This window comes from Halichoerus grypus, chromosome 1 (genome assembly GCF_964656455.1).
Source record: "Halichoerus grypus chromosome 1, mHalGry1.hap1.1, whole genome shotgun sequence".
Taxonomy (NCBI): Eukaryota; Metazoa; Chordata; class Mammalia; order Carnivora; family Phocidae; genus Halichoerus; species Halichoerus grypus.
In genome coordinates this window covers 149,361,312-149,378,989 of record NC_135712.1, presented here as the reverse complement: position 1 = coordinate 149,378,989, position 17,678 = coordinate 149,361,312, and the positions used below count along the sequence as shown (strand labels likewise).

Sequence of the window (17,678 nt, the reverse complement as noted above, 5' to 3'; positions counted from 1 at the left end):
ACAGACTTCAATGGAACTCAACCCAAAGAAATTCTTTACATTCCAGAATCACTTTGCACTCTGAAAGATACCAGCCTTCTTCATCTCCTCAAACTCTTTCATGGAATCATAATTTCTGTAGAAATCTGCATATGCCTTCTTTCTTGGTTCGGCCACAGCAAACTTATAGAAAGCTGCAACCCCCAGGGATACAGCGAACGCTCCAACAATATGAAATCACAGATGCTTGGCCAGAAGGCCTCGCATCTGAGGTTTCATCAAAGCACTGAAGTCATGGTAGTTATTCTCCTCAACACCAACCCCAAACCTAATGTCGTCCCTAACTGATATAGAAATCTGATCAATTGACTTTTGACAAGGATACCTAGACAACTCAATGGGAAAGGAATAGTTTTTCAACAAATGGTGTTGGGACAACAGGATATCCACATGCAAAAGAATAAAGTTGGCTTCCTACATCACACCGTACACAAAAATTAACTCAAAATGGATCAAAGACCTAAATGTAGGAGCTAAAATTATAAAATTCTTCAAAGAAAACATAGCACTAAATCTTCATGATCTTGGAGTAGACAGAGTAGGTTTCCTAGATACAATACCAAAAGCAGTATCAATGAAAGACTTCATCAAAATTAAAAACTTCTGTGGTACAAACAGTATCATCAAGAAAGTATTAAAAAAGACAATCCATACTATGGGAGAGATTATTTGTAAATCATATATCTGATTAGGGACTTGTATCTAAAATATATAAAGAACTCCCACAACACCATAATAAAAAGACACAGAATTCAGTTTAAAAATGGGTGATGATCTGATTAGATATTTCTCCAAATAGGATATGCAAATGGCCAATAAACACATGAAGACAGGCTCAACATCATTAGTAATTAGGGAAATGCACATCAAAACCACAATGAGATACCACTTCAAACCTACTATGATGGCTATAATTAAAAAAAAAAAAACAAACAGAAACAAGATTAACAAGTGTTGGTGAGGATGTGGAAAAACTAGAAGCCTCATACATTGCTGGGGAGAATGTAAAATAGTGCAGCTGCTTTGGAACAGTTTGACAATTCCTCAAAGTGTTAAATATATTGTTACCATATGATCCAGAGATTCTATTCCTAGGTATCTAGGAGAAATGAAAAGGTATGTCCATACAAAAACTTGTACACAAATGTTCATAGCAACATTACTCATAACAGCCAAAAACTGGAAACAACCCAAATGTCCATCAACTGACACATAAACAAAATGTGGTAAATCTATACATTGCAATATAAACCAGTTGTGATAGATGGATGGATGGATGGATGGATGGAAGGAAGGAAGGAAGGAAGGAAGGAAGGGGAAAGGAAAGGAAAGGAAAGGAAAGGAAAGGAAAGGAAAGGAAAGGAAAGGAAAGGAAAGGAAAGAAAGAAAGAAAGAAAAAGAAAGAAAGAAAGAAAGAAAAAGAAAGAAAAGAAAGTTAGTTACAACATGGATGAATCTTCAAAACATTATACTAACTGAGGTCAATCACAAAAGACTACATATTATATGAATCCATTTATATGAAATGTCCAGAATAGGCAAATCCACAGAGACAAAGTAGATTAGTGGTTACCCAGGGCTGGGTGTGTAAGAGGAAGAGGAAGGGTGAGGAATGACTGCTAATTGGCGCAGGGTTTCTTTCTGGGGTAATGAAAGCATTCTAAAATAGGGTTGTGGTGATGGTTGTGCAACTCTGTGACTATGCTAAAACCCACTTGAACTGTGTACACTTTAAATGGGTAAACTTTACAGTGTGTGAAGTATATCTCAATAAGGATATACACACACAATAAGAATGCTTCATAAACCAGGGCTGTATTAACAGGCAACATTTATACCAGGAATGGGAACAAATATAAAACAAATAAAAAAATATAAGCAAAGTCAATTGTATAATGGTTTAAATATAATGGGATCCTAATATAATACAGAATTTAGAATGATTCTGATCCATCTCAGGGGCTAATAGCATTAAAGAAAAGTCTTCCTCACAGCTCAGTCCCATAGAAAATGGAGCATAACTTCATGAACATCAGAATCTAAGATAGTTTAGCAAGAGATGCAAAAATACAGTAACAATAAATTTGACGTAACATTTATGGCATGTACTCTCCTTTAAACAGACCATGGAAGACGGTTTTAAATTTGTGTCAAGGTAGTTTTAATTATTTCAATCTAGCTTACATAGTGGTATCTATTAGGAATTAATTTTACTTAAATGTGTCTAAGGCAGTGATTTTGCAAGTGTAGATTCTAGACTAGCAGCAACAGCATTAACTGGGTAAACATACAAATTTTCAACCCCATTCCATACCCACTGAATGAGAAAATCTGGGGGTAGGGTCCAGCAGTCTGTGATTTAACAAAACCCAGGTGGTTCTGCATGGAGGCTAGAATGAGGGAAAAGCACCCCAAAGGTTGCCTCACTTAATCAAGAATAATGTCATAAGCAATGACCCAGTATCCTTTTTTAATAGGACACATTCACAGCACCGCGCTTGATCACCAATCAGACCATTTTTTTAAATGATTTTTCTTCCACTTAAAAAAGTCATTTCAAGTATAAATATAACCTGAAGTCAAGCTCAATTATATGCTGACCATGAATTATGAAAAGGGGGGGTGGGGAAAAAAAAGGGAGGTGTTGGGGGGGATGGAAATTAAGAGTACACGTATCATGATGAGCACTGAGTAATGTAGAGAATTCTTGTATCATTATGTTGTGCACCTAAAACTGATACAGCACCGTATGTTATACTCCAATAAAATAAATAAACATAAAAATAAATAAAATAGATCTCTTCTAAATGAAAAAAATAAAGCAGGGTACACCACTGTATATCACAAAGTAATTTTTCCTTTACTCTGGATATGCTTCTGTTGCACTAAACATGGATATATTTAATGTATTTTTTTACAGTTTTTCTTAGCATGGTATCATTTATGTGAGGAACATTAAGTTTTGCTTTTTGTCTTAAAAAAGGGGATCTTGTATCTGTTTGGTCTCAAATAAATTTAATCTGTTCTTTTGTATCCTTCAAAGAATGTAGTAAATGGTAGATCTAAAACATAAGAAAAAAATGTTTTAAATAAAATAAAAAGCAAGTAAGAATGCCTCTGAATCGCCTGCTTTCCTGATACATATAAGAATTCAACATGAGTGTATTTACTTAATATATAGGATTTGTTCCCTTGATTCAAGATATTTCCAAAAGTCTTATCTCTAAAACCTTAAGAGGGGATTAAATCCTGAAGATTAGAGCCATGAAAACTAACTGAGCACATCCACATACTACCTCTATAATTCTCCTGATGTTTACTGATAGCCTCACACGCTGCCATATCAGCGGCCTCCACACTTCCCTCCCGGACACTCTCCATAGGACTCTCTACCCTTTTTGGTCCTGAGTCTTAACCATAAGTTCCTTATGGACAATAATCATCCACATGAAGGTTTTGACTGGTAACTGGGCTACTTCACATCACGCCAGGAAAGCTGATGAAAGCCTTGCGTATTAGGCCTATGCTTTGTCCTTTGAGCATATCCTGAATCACCTTTTTGAATGCCTTACTTATGTGATTTTAGAGGCCTGATGTGTATTTTTTATTTCAAACAGGGACATGCATGTGTTCAGGAAAACTTTTAGTTTCCTCATATTAGATTTGAACTTCAAAATAAAACATGGGGAAGCGCATGATAACCAAGTGCCACTGACAACCAAACTGTCTGCCTCACTCGGACACTTATATTGAAAACTGGTAGCCATCCTTGCTCAGAAAAGATTTAGGCCCATTTAAATTTACCTCCAAATTTTTTAAAGCACTGAATCTGTATAATCCTTTTTGACCTATAGTTTAAAAAAGAAGAAGAAACAAAACGAAAACACAGGCCTTCTATCTCAGGGTCCTTCCTCCAAAAGGAGTATTTATAATAATGCACTCTTAGATGTTTCTTCCTCCTGCCTTTAATATTGACTGAATTTGGCGACAGAAATAGGCAATATTCTCTCATTTAGCATGGAAAAATTTTAAGGTCTAATTTTTAATTAAATATATATATATATATATATATATTCATTCTCAGAATACTTTTTAAGAGTTTGTCCAATTTAATTTTGTATGGCTAAGACACAAGGGACATGCAACTATTTTACAAACTTAAGAACTCTAAGGTGTAATATCTTTTACTGAATATTCCAAAAACCATACTAAACATTTAGACAAAGCAGAGACTGAAAGCTCCCCTTTCCTATGCACTGCAGGTTAAGCACATGCTTGAAAGACAAACACTGTTAGTAAAGCTCTGTGCACTGGGGTTAACAGAACTTGTGAAACCACCATTACCCAACCCTTCTGCGTACAGACAGCATGCTTGGGCTGCAGAATGGGCCCTGATACCTTTAGTTCTTTAAGCCCTTGCATGTATCTCCCTTCTACATCCTGTATCTGGTCCTTAAGGTCATAGATATCCTGCAGGACATAGGAATGAACCATTGCATAAAACCATGCATAAACATATCTTAAGTCTCAGAGATTCAGCTGAAAACATGAACTACTTTTGTATATTCCAGACTAAAAGCAAAGAAATCAAAGTACACAAGCATAACTGCCACTCCAAACCATGGAATAGGGCAAACAGGTCAGGGGATAGTGGGGCTAGAGAAGGTCTGGAGTAATCAATCTAAAGTGTTCACTATTTTCTTGGCATTAACATGTGCTGAAACAGCATTAGCAAAGGGGGGTGTATATGGAAAAAAGCTATATAAATTATAATATGCTTAACATAGTATTAAAAATTTTATAAATCATTCAAATAATTTTTAACATAATGCTTCACCTAGAACTAGTAAAACATGTAGTAAATTAATTATAAGCAGCAAATTTTACTGACTCATGCAAAAGTTTTAAAAACTGTAATAAATGGATATGAACAACGTTGTCTTTCAATGACTTGCTTACCAAGCACAATTAATTTGGGAGTAAGAAAGTAAAGGGAAGGAAGTTAAACACCAACATTTTAAACATTATGTCTAATGAGAGTCTAGGCTGAGGATGCCATTTAAATGATGAGAAAAGAGCATCTGCTCCAAATGTAACCATAATCCTTAAAGTAAAGCAGGTCAAATTTTAAATGGAAAATACAGTTTCCCTTATACCTGACCCTGCTACATACAATCTATTCAGATGCTTGATTTAGGGAGAAAATAACTGCCACGGTTACTTTCCCTGAGTACCATTCTGCAATACAGACAGGATCAATTCTCCAAGGCCAGTCACACACACTTTCTGTATTATACTTCCCCTGCCCTCTTCATTCCCTCCTTTGTAGGTTTGTCTGTCTTCTGCTCATTGATTCATTCAACAGACATATATCGAAGGGCTACGAGGAGCCGAGTATAAGGATACAAAGCTCTCACTTCCTTCAGGAAGTCATTCTCTTAAAGAAGCAATACAGGGAGACCGCAAGCACAAGCTAAGTTGTGAGGCTGGAGGGCCTTTCCCTCCCGTGTTCTGTCCCACTGAAGGCAAGAGTTTATCTTACTCAACTCTGCACCCCCGGCACCTATGCTGGTACTCAGTAAGAGCTTGGTAAATACTGATACTCGCAAAGTCATGCCATGTCGGCTTGGGGCGGCTCTCCTTCTTGACTGCCACTGTCACTGCTGCAAACCTCTCCACCCTCTAACCACTGGCCCACTTTTACAGGCTGCCCACTTCATAAGCCGGACTCCTGCTCCTACCCGCCTACAATCTGACTCAGTACCCCAGTCCCCACCTCCTCCTGTGTCAGCAGCACTGAACCTCCACATTTGGCCCCCCTCCATCTGCGCCCTAGGCATTCCTCTCGCCCACTCAGGCACTCTGCTCCTCAGTCACCCTCTCCTTCCTTTGCCTTCCTGTCCTCTCTCAAGTCAAGCAATGAAAATAATAATCAAGTCCGCCTTTGAAAGAAAACAAAAACCTTCTCTTAGTCTATCTCTCTCTGCTGTTGACCAATCAACTCCAGTATCCTCCAGTATTCTCTTCAGAGCAAATTTCTTGCATCTTCTTCCATCACAGTTTTGACTTCACTATTGAACCACAGAGTATTGTTCCCCTTGCCGCCAGTGCTTCCTCCGATCTGGGGTCACTCTTTAAGAATGCAAATCAGATACTCTCACTCCCCTATTTAATATCCCACAGTAGCCAGGAGAAAACCAAATGCCTTCTAGGCTCCCATACATGATGGCTTTGTGGTCTGGCCCAGAACTACTTCCCCGGTCTTCCCCCTCACCCACCTCTCCTCCTCACTTCTCATCCTACCCTTAGGCAACTGTACTATACAGAGTACCTTCTGGTTCTCTGAAGTTCTGAGAAAAGCTTTGTCCTTCAACTTTGCCTGGTTCATGTGTATTCTTCCTTCATACTTTAGTCCAACGTAGCTGACACTTCTCTGAATTCCCTTAACAGCCCTACTCTGGCTACTACCTATTATCACACGACCTGGTTTTACTGGTTTCTATCAGTTTGTCTTCCCTATGAAATAGTGAACTCCTGAAGTTCACAGTGTGTTTCACGGCCTAAATCTCTGGGGCCAAAGGCTCAATAAATGTTGAATGAATGAACGAATGAATGCATGCAATTTTTATTACTACCCTTCCCCCATTGCTCACAAAAAGCAGGTTCAGCAAATAAACATTCAAATACATTTTGAAAGTCCTCATTTTTTAAATAAAAAGGTTAATAAGAATGGGGACTCAACCCAGGAGACTCAACTCAGGTATTTCTGTTATCCCAAATATTACTACACTTTTCATGAAAAATTGATAGATAACTCTATTCAAGCAGCCAAATAATACATAATAGCTCAAAAGACCGACAATTCCTAGAGTCTGGTTCCTTGTATATCCACATATTTTCCATTTAAAATATGGCCAATTATTTCTGAAAGAATTACTTTACATACATTAACAAGTTTTTCTGGCATCTGTAAATTAGCAGAACTCATTCCAATACCATCAAATGTTCAGGAAAGAAAACAGCAAAAAGAATTAACTAATCTCCTTCCTTTCAGATCTGAGTCACATTCCTGAACTATCTTTAATAATTTTTTTTTAAAGAACTCATATTCCTTTTCTTTCTACTAAGTCACATTAAATGTTAAATAGTTCCAGTATACTATACTATAAAGAAGCCAAAAAACGGTTTTTAAAAAGCAAACCAAAGACTGCGGTTTACCCGCAATTCACTTAATGAGGTGTCTGGATCTACTAAGCTGCTGGTGTCTCCGCTCCCTCGTCTGGATGAGTTTCCACTCAGAGGGGTTGTTGCTGAGGCAGAATTCCGAGATGAAGGCTAGAGAAAGAGGAAGAGGACACATCTAAGTCTTGTTTCTTTCCAAATACGTTTGCTGTGGAAACTAAAACTGGGCCCAGGGTGGGGGCATGGATGAGAAGATGGGGAGAGTGTAGACTGCTATGGGAAGAGGGTATCCAGAGAAGGGCCCGGGCATACTACGCATAACTTTGTTCACTCCCAACACTTTATGGGAATCTAGAATTCATAATAACAAAGGAAATAGTTTGTGTGCAAGTTGTTTTCTAAGTTTATCTTTTCTACATCGTAAACAACACTGGGGTGAGCACATCAGATTAATTTAAAACAGTTCAGGACTTATAACTGGTATGCTGATTAGCAGTCCTCCTACCGAGTTCCTGAAGATGCTCCTTCAGAATCTTTTCTTTTTCTAATATTTTGATAAAGTTGGAAACAAAATTTGCAGCTGAAGCAAATTGTGTATCACTCTGAATTTAGACTGCTATTCCCACAGTTAGTTTAAATGTGAGATTATGCTACTGGATTAATAAATGACACAGATCAATGCTGTCCGATACAGTAGCCATTAGCCACATGGGGCTACTGAGCATTTGACATATGGCTAGTCCAAATTGAGATTTTATTTTTAATTGTAAAATACACAACCAGATTTCAAAGGCTTTGTATGGAAAAAAAGAATGTAAAATATCTCATTAATAATTTTCACATTGATTACATTGACATATGTGGGTTAAATAAAATACATTATTTAAATAAATTTTACCTGTTCTTTTTTTTAAAGATTTTATTTATTTATTTGACAGAGAGAGACAGCGAGAGAGGGAACACAAGCAGGGGAAGTGGGAGAGAGGCAGAAGCAGGCTTCCTGCGGAGCACAGAGCCCGATGTGGGGCTTGATCCCAGGACACTGGGATCATGACCTGAGCCGAAGGCAGACGTTTAACGACTGAGCCACCCAAGTACCCGTTTCTTTTCACTGTCTTAATGAGGCTACTAGAAAATTTAAACTTACATATATGTGGGTACACTTGTGGCTTGCACTGTATCTCTATCAGACAGAACTGGTATATCTTTTTGGGATATAGCATGAAATTAATCCTGATAATTTCCCAAAGATGACTTTCTAAAAATACTCTAGAAGTTAGAGACTTTAACACAAAACAACTCCTAGAAAGGAGTTATTTTACCTCAAAAAAAAAAAAAAATTAACTATTAAGGGCGGGAAAAAAAAAACCCTCAGAGTTTGTCACCACCATTCCTAAAGACACTTCATTTTCAGCGTTTAATGGCTTCTTCTCAGGATCAAATTCTAGGGAATGAAAATCAAAAGAGCAGCCAAAAGCTTAAGAAGTGACATTCAAGGAAATAAAATGCAGTGTCTTTTCTCTTCCCAGTGCTTCACATGATTCAACCTCAGAGGAATTTGGGGGGTCAAGGACAGGAAATAGATGAAGAAAGGAAGAGTAGCTCCACCAGTTCAAATGTAGTAAAATAATGAAATAGCAGTAGAAATTAAGTTTAATTGACCTTGAGAATCTAATTCCCTTAGGAATTTATGTACTCACCCTTGTGTAATTTTCAGCATACTGTTTGTCAGATTTTTCATCCAACTAGAAAAGAACAGAGATAAAAATCAGGAGAGATGCTTAGCATGCTGGGGGTTTTTTTAGAGGAAAAAAAGAAGTGACCTCATTTGAGTTCTCCAAGTTCAACTGATGTTTGGAACCTAAAAGTAAACATATTGAAACTGAAATAAAAGTTGAGACACATAAGACAAAATGTCAACAACTTCAATTCTTACCCTAAGGATGACATGCAGTAAGCAGGCTGTCCTTATGCATGTTTAGAACCTGTAGATTTTCCTTTTCATGGTATTTGAAACACGTTAAAGAAAAATATATGTAAACTTGAGCTTTGGCAATGCAAATGTTAACACACACACACACAAAAAACTTGTACACATCAAAAGAAAAAGACTGATAAAACCAAAAGCCAAAAAACTTTATTATCTAAACATTATTAGAACACGGGACACATAGATAAGACCAGTATACTTAGCCAAAAAAAGTTCAAATTCGATTAAAGCAAGTTCAATATATCATCAAAAAAGATTTCCCCCACAGCTCTTAAGGATTCAGTTCTTTGGCTTTTTTATTTTTTTTGCTTTTTTAAGCAATACATGTACATACGTCAAAAATAAAATTTAAAAAAATCAACCAGCACAAAAGGGTATGTGAAGTAAGCCTCTCTCCCCACTATACCACACCCAAACCTTCCAATTCTCCATCCAAGGGCAACCGGCCCCCGTGTCTTCAACAAATTCTAAAGTAATGTCCCAAATACATTCTGTATCTTCTTTTTCTCCTTACCAAGTTTCAGAGATTAAAGAAACTACCTCATTTTTCTTCATGGCATTGATCACTCCCTAATCCCATGATATTTATTCGTTTATTTATTGTTTGATCTCTTTCTCTTTAATGTATGTTCTATGTCTATATGTTCATTTCTGTATTCCTAACATCAAAAACAGCACCTGGCATATAGAAGGACTCAAAATTTGTTGGGCAAATGAGTAAATGAATCATACCCCATCTGTACTTACAGACTTACTTCATTTACTTTAACAACAACATAGTGTCCTATCATTTGGGCACGCATAACTGAGTTATCCTATCTTCTGTGGATAGGATTAGTGTTTCTTTCATAAAGAGAGGTACCTCATAGGTCTAATCCCAAACCCTGACCTTACAGCTGAGGAAAGAGAAATTCAGAGGCAAAAGATTTTCCTGAAAGCTGAACTACTACTAATCAGGGCTGAGTCCAGATCTCAGTTTTGTAAATCTTTAACCCTGTGTTCATATAATTTACCTGGATATACTGTCCCAATTACCATTAGGGGGAAAAAGTTACAGAGAGATTTAACTAAATGAAAATATACCCAGACTCCAACACCTAGACCAACCCTCCCAGCCCAATCTAGAAAAAAGATTTGAAAACTTTCCTCAGTTAATTATTAAAACACAAAATACCATTATTTCTGGCTCTATTCAGATCACTTCACTCTAACTTCCTCATAACTGAAAGTTTTTCTGTTCTTTTTCATTGCCCACATTTATCATGTTCATTTTTTCCTCAGTGTTTATATAACAAACACTGTTTATAATAAAAGGTGTTTACTTTATTAGAAGTACTATATCAGTAATATAAATACTATCTCAGACTTTGATCTCTTTTTGCTACTTTTTAATATAATACTCTTTTTTTAAAGATTTTATTTATTCATTTGACAGAGAGACCCTATTATAATACTCTTAAAAAGGAATTAATTTTAGTTAACTTTTTTTTTAAATCGCATATAAAATGTTCGAAAACAAACAATTACAGTAGTTAACAATTATTGTCGCAAAAAGGAATAACCTTCCATCACATTTATACTAGTAAAACACATTGCCTGATACTTAGTGTTATTCTTCAGATCAAAGAAATACTGTATCTGAATAAAACTGCCGTATTTTCCTCAGAGTATCTCCCAACTCTCTTCTACTAATGAGTTAAAGACAAAAACAAGCAACACTCAGAAACACTCTTCTAGGTCTATTTAAAATCCTGGCTCATATTCCCCTCCCACAAAAATGACCCCCAAGTCTACCCATTTTTTTTAACAGTCAACTTGGAATGATCTTACATTTCAGAGGCTGCATCATTGAACTAGTCCATCGCAATGTTGATTCTATTGCTTTCACTGTCTTCTGACAGATCCCAACTGTCGCAACCCAAACTGATCATGCGCCAAACCTCAGGGATTGTTAAGGCAGCAAAAAATGCCAAGAGCAGCCATGCCGCAGTCCAGTCATTTGGGCTGCAGTGACTTGGCCAGAGACTCCAGTTCTCACTTCTCAGATTGTGCTATATTATGTGCTGTCTTCCACTGAGACAAAACACTACTTGACACCTGGTGTTCCAAAAGCCCCAGTGCTCTCTCTAGCAGCCAGGAGCTCTACACAACTGCTCTGCAATAACACACTAATGTTCATAATTATGACCCAGAGTCTGCCGGATCCTGAAAAGGCTTTTAAATGGAGTAAAATTTAATCATGTTTAATATATTAAGGTATAAAATAGGGAAAGGTTGGTAAAAGGATACAAGCCTTCAGCTATAAGATGAATTAAGAGGATCTTATAAGATTAGTAAGTGAGAAATCAGAAAACAAAGGCTGTATATACTTTATGGTCACAATTCTGTAAAACATGCAAATTAAACCGAGATAGAAAAAAATACTAAAAGTAAATCAAGTTGCTAAAAAAGAAAGTTGCTAATAAAAAAGTAGATTTAAAAAAAAAAACAAAAAACACTAAGCAAAGCTTCCCCCCTTCTCCCAAATATGGCCCTCAGGACTTAGTCATTAATGTTAACTGTACCTTACTATTCTCACAAAGTTTCAAGTAAATATCATGGCATTGTACCCTTAAATAATTAAATAGGTAATTTTCCAATCATGAAAAGGGTTTCTTTGATAGCTGGAACTTGGAAGTCAGCTAACAAGCTTGTAATATTTCATATTCGTATTAATGTGAAAAAAAGAGCAAGGGCATCTGGGTGGCTCACTCGGTTAAGAGGTGGACTCTTAATTCCAGCTCAGGTCATGATCTCAGGGTCCTGAGATAAAGCCCCATATCCAGCTCCCTGCTTAGTGGGGAGTCTGCTGGAGATTGCCTCTCCCGTCTGCCCTCCCCCGCTACTCTGTCCCCCCGCGCCTGCATACTCTCTAACAAACAACTCTTAAAAAAAGAAGAACACATGGTAGCAGACTTTATATTCCAATTTGAATGCTTTAAAGTTCAAAAGTAGTATTTTCTTAAAGAATTTCAAGTTATCAACTAGTAAACAAAATCTCAAATAAATATAATCTTTCCCACATTTCAGTGATAAATGCCTTTGCCTTATTTATGTCTGGGACATCTGAAAATGCTTTGCTCTTGACATTAGAAATTATGGATTGTTTCTCTTTAAATCTAAACTCCTTGAATATTTGTTGAAATTAGTACATGTGAGAAATATTTCTTAGAATACGTATCTTGTCAAATCCTTGAAACTCTTTATTTCTTCTTAAAAGAAAGATGTTTATTTATTCTCTGGATAAAAAGCCCTTTGAACTTCATTTCAGCATATGGCCACTTAGTTTGACAGATAATTTTACCTTACTAAAATGGTAAAATACAATTGAACCTTTTGAATAGAAAGAGAGAATTCTAGTTGTAAATACATTTCGATACTGTCATTTACAAGAGTGGTTTAGAGGGGCACCTCGGTGGCTCAGCTGATTAAGCATCTGACTCTTGATTTCAGCTCAGGTCATGATCTCAGGATCGTGAGATCAAGCCCCAGGTCAGGCTCTATGCTGAGTGTTGAGCCTGCTTAAAATTCTCTCTCCCTCTCCCTTTACCCCTTCCACCTCCCCTTGTGTGCACTCTCTCTCTCAAAAGAAAAAATAAAAAAGATTTTTTAAAAGAGTTGTTTAGAAATAAAGACTTACATCTTGTTCTAATTATATTTTTTTCTTAAAAGGACATCAGAAATTTGAGGGCAACGGGTGGCTCAGTAGGTTAAGCATCTGCCTTCAGCTCAGGTTATGATCCCAGAGTCCTAGAATCAAGTACCGCATCAGGCTTCCTGCTCAGTGGGGAATCTGCTTCTCCCTCTCCCTCTACCACTCCCCCCTGCTTGTGGTCTCTTTCTTTCTCTCTCTCTCTCTCTCTCACTCTCATGCTCTCTATCGCTCTCAAATAAATAAAATCTTTAAAAATATATTAAAAAAAGGTATCAGAGATCTGATGTAATTGAGCTATGCATATCTGATGTGTATCATGCAGCACCCATTCCTGTCAACTGTATCAGTAAATCTAATGTAATATATATGATCAGAAGATAAAGGTATTCATAATTAGGCATTTGAATAAACTTATTTTTTAAGTTATAAAATTATAGTCAAAGTATTTATAGTGTTGTTTAATGTAGTTGTTGGAGTCTAATCCTTTAACTTCTAATTTTATATATGGATGTAATAATATGCACCAAAAACTGTTTAATGGAGAAAAAAAAAAACAACCAGAAAACTGATGACTGATTCCCTAACCACAGAAGGGAAGGGAGCAATTAATTTTAATAATCTCCTAAAGCAAAAATGGCTGAGGATTCCATTCAGAAATGGTCTGATTATTAACAATCAGTAAAATGAAAGCACATTTACATCCTTTTCCCCAGCCTGACTGATGGGACAAAGGAACAATGCAGAAGAAAAGACCAGAGGCTTGAGCAATCATAAATATCCATATAATGAGTCTTGCCAAATCAGGGCCTGGCACCCTTTTTCAGCACACCTAGCTCAGAAGTTATAAATGGAGCAGAATGTACACATTTATCTGATCCACAATGGGGAAGCCTGAAAGTGACTTTTAAAATTTTGAATTCATTGTCAGCATTTTAAAATCAGGCTATTTCACAAAAAAATGCAGATTTCCTAGCTTATATCAAAAAGTGGAGTGTGTGGGGAGGATCTTACCAATGTCAAGTCCACTTTTCATTTGTCTACAATGAGCTGTATAGTTACCCTTTAAAAGAAATAATATTAGAGAAAATTCTTGCTCTAGAGAGGGGAACAGCAAATTTTTAGGCTTTGCCAAAAGGCAAAATTAAGGATATCATATAGGTACTTAGATAATCATGAAAAAAAATACATAAAAACCATTAGCTCACAGGCTATAAAATAAGGGGTTGCTGGCCATATTTGCTAACCACTGCTCTAGAGAATCTTTTGTTTATGTTATAAGGTGTACAGCATGATGATTTGATATAATAACGTATACATATCAAATCACGTTATACACCTTAAATATGTATAATTTTTATTTAAAAATATGTAAATAAACCAAAATAATTACCTGGGTAAAGAAAAGAGTTATATTAAATTAGTAGAAGCAGGGAGTTTTTTTTTTTTAAACTATCAAGCTTTTCACTTCTGTGTAGTTACTAAAATAAATTGCCAAGAAATATATATAAGGAGGACATAACCACCATCACAAATTAAAGGCTAACAGAATTCAAAGTTTTTAAGAAAAAAAGGTGTATACAATAAATTAAATTGTTTATATCTACAAAAAAAAAAAAAGAATAAGTTGCTAAGCAAACCAATAAAATGAGCAATATTTCAGGGGAAAGACTTGGGAGCCAATCTTCCAACTTGGCGTGCAGAGATTCCTTGATCTGACAGAGGGCAAGACAGGGTTGCTATATACAGCCAGGTTTGAGATCCAACAATCTGGAATACTTAAGGACCACACTTAAAATTATTTTCCAGGATTAAAGTCATTCAAAAGTAGCTATTTAAATACAACGAGCAATGTGCTAAATATAAATAATATCTCTTCATTCAAAAACTAACTTTTTGGTTAGGAAACACTGCCTCTCACCTGCTTCAAAGTGCTTGAAAATCAGACAGCATTGGTCTATGGGCAAAACAAAACTAATCCCAGCAAGGGACAGGAGGTGTCAAAGAGAAAAAGAGGCTATTAGATCAGGCAGGGAGGTATATGCTGGTTGGAGTTCCTTCATTAAGACAAATGCCTCAAGGCATCAAGGACAATCTTTCCTAAATTCAGTTCCCAGTGATGTGAAAGCAATGGACAGGCATTTCTTCAAAATAATGCCATAGTCCAAATGTTTAAAATCTATTTAGATTCTTCCCAGTTACCATAAATTAGTGACACTTTACTAAGTAATATCTCCTACTGTTCAACCTTCAAAGTCTGTCTAGTACTTTATATATTCACCAAAATAAAAAGGGAAGAAAAATTTTAAGACTCATCAGGGATATCTAAATGGGCTAGGTATTAGAGGTTTTAAGGAATTATTTTTAATTTTATTAGGTATGATAATGGTAGAGTAAATATGAAAAAGAAATTCTCAATTAGAGATGCATACTAAACTACTGGGAAATGACATGGATTTGCTTTAAAATAATTCAGGAAAAAAAAAGGGAAAAGGGAGGAAAGCGATGAAGCAAAATTGGCAAAACACTGGTAATTTTTGGAGCTGCTGACGGGTTCTACAGGTGAAATTTTTCACAGAAAAGTTTTTTTAAAAAATCAAAGCATATCAGTATATACATTCCAAAACAAAACAAATAACTGTACTTTATGTTACTCTATCCCAATAAAAATTAAAGCAGTAAATTAAGCTCCTAACTTTCAAATAGCTAATGTATTAGCCGTTAGTCACAAGCCTGAGACACCAAAACCACCCCCATGCAATACACTCACGCTGGTCAAATTGGGGATACTGACGTCATCCACCTCTGAGACTACACTCCCCCTACGATTGGAGCGACTAAAATAATCAGCGGTAGAAACCTTTCAATCAGAAAAAAATGAAATGCTTTAAAGGTTAAGAAAAGAGAGAGGAGAAGGAGAAGAACATTGTCAAATGAGGGAAAAAAATATTGTTTTGGTGCTTGATAAAGTATCATGCAATGAGGAAACCGCTGCAATTAACCTACTCGAAAAAGTAGAAAAGAAACATAAAAGGGTTCCTAAAGGAAATCACAGCTCCCTAAAACAAGCTTTTATGCACCTTAACTCGAGTTGTATACCACAGAGATCATTTACTGCCGAGGGCCAGCAAAGACTCCCGTGTTTAGCACATGCATCATCCTCACTAGGATAATATTTACCTCAAGCCTCTACCATATTTCAAAAACTTATAGTTCATTACAGCTATCAACTCTGTTAAGCACATATATGCTCAATGCAGCATTCTTTGCAGGGTATTTATTGCACTATTTGCTCAATTTCTACACTTCCCTCTTTTTCATACTCCTCAAGACCAGGAACTGTGAGACAAAATAATGAAAGAACTACACTGGCCCCTTTCTGGTTCCCCAGACTCAGTCTTTTCCCACCTGAGACTTTGTCATTGGCCTAGAAAACTCTTCTCCCGCTCTTCAGGCAGCTGGCTCCTCCCATTTCAAGTCGCAGCTCAAAGGTCACTTCCCTGGGGGAAGCCTTCTCTGACCACCCCCTCCAAAGGGATGCACACTCGCACATGCATCCCTCAATGTTCCCTGTCCCATCACCTGCTGTTCTCTTCACAATCCCTGGGGTTACTTCTCTTTTCTTCCTTTGCTTACTTGTTTATTTTCTATTTCTTTCACTAGGATATAAGCTCCACGACATCAGAAATCTGGTCTAGCTTACCACATGATTCCCAGCACTTAATACAATGCCTCACATATAATAGGTACTCCATAAACATCTGTTGAATTAGTAAGTAGGGAGTATTTTTTACCTCACTTATCAGCTTTCCTTACCTCAGCTCTGTCTGATTACCTTGCCTAAAAACTCTTCCATTCCAGGAAGTGAATTTGGAAATCCATCCACAGAGACAAAGAAGGCTTACAAGTGTGAAGTTTTGCTAAGGGCTAATGCAGTCAAGCAACAATATTTTTATTCATAGTAATAGTAATACAACTTAGATTTACATATACCTAATATTTTACTGGTTCCTACTGTCTCAAGAACTTTGTAGCTCTTCTCCATAAGTAATTCATTTGCATATATTAAGCCTACCTACAAAGACGGTCATTAACATCCCCATTACAAATAAATTGCCATTAACACAACTAACAGGTTATAGAAGTGGCTCAAACCCAGGCATCATTACTTTAAAGTCCCTGCCTGCCCTTTCTACTCCATCACTTTCCAAGGTGCTTTCAGGTATCCTGGCTTGTTTTTTCTCCTTCAGCTGTATGAGCATTAACTGGTTCGCCAATGGACCACAATTGCCTTAAACAGATCACTGCATTTTTGGCAACAAATCTCACAAACACTCGGTGTTCCCCTTTTCTATGAAAGCTTCAGGTTTACAATCTTTCACAAAACATGGCTCTTTTCGAGCTCTAAGCTGACATATCATGCTTACCAATGTAATTTTCAAATCAATTCTTAAATATAGCAAAAATGTCATCAGCTCTCTGAAAAACTTCCAGCATCATCAAAAGAATAATCTGAAATTACACCAATCTGTATTTTGACCTACCTATTTGTTGTCTCTACAATTATTATGCTAGCTGAATTTTTAACCAGAATTTTTGACCAGAATTTCTAAATTTTGCCATCAACGACTATTAAAAAGTTCACAGCTCTTAAAAGATATATAAACTATAAACAATACATCTTAAATACACAGCGAAGAAAGCAACTGATGGCAACATGATTTGTAATCCATAGTTAACGAGTTTTATGCCAAGTGGAGCATTCATTTTGCTGGA

At 36.5% G+C, this 17,678-nt stretch overlaps 1 protein-coding gene across 7 annotated transcripts in view; it reads right to left on the bottom strand.

Moving 5' to 3' along the window:
- Window positions 1-17,678, bottom strand: part of LRRFIP2 (LRR binding FLII interacting protein 2) — a 105,236-nt gene that overhangs the window by 28,868 nt on the left and 58,690 nt on the right. For 4 of the 7 annotated variants that reach the window (XM_078073770.1, XM_036094180.2, XM_036094183.2 and 1 more), the window contains 3 exons: window positions 8,922-8,966; window positions 7,258-7,374; window positions 4,438-4,509 (listed from right to left, as the gene is read on the bottom strand). In XM_078073770.1, the coding sequence (XP_077929896.1) occupies window positions 4,438-4,509; window positions 7,258-7,374; window positions 8,922-8,966 (234 nt within the window). The remainder of the gene's footprint in view (window positions 1-4,437; window positions 4,510-7,257; window positions 7,375-8,921; window positions 8,967-17,678) is intronic. The other 3 variants (XM_036094182.2, XM_036094184.2, XM_078073766.1) reach the window with 1 other exon arrangement.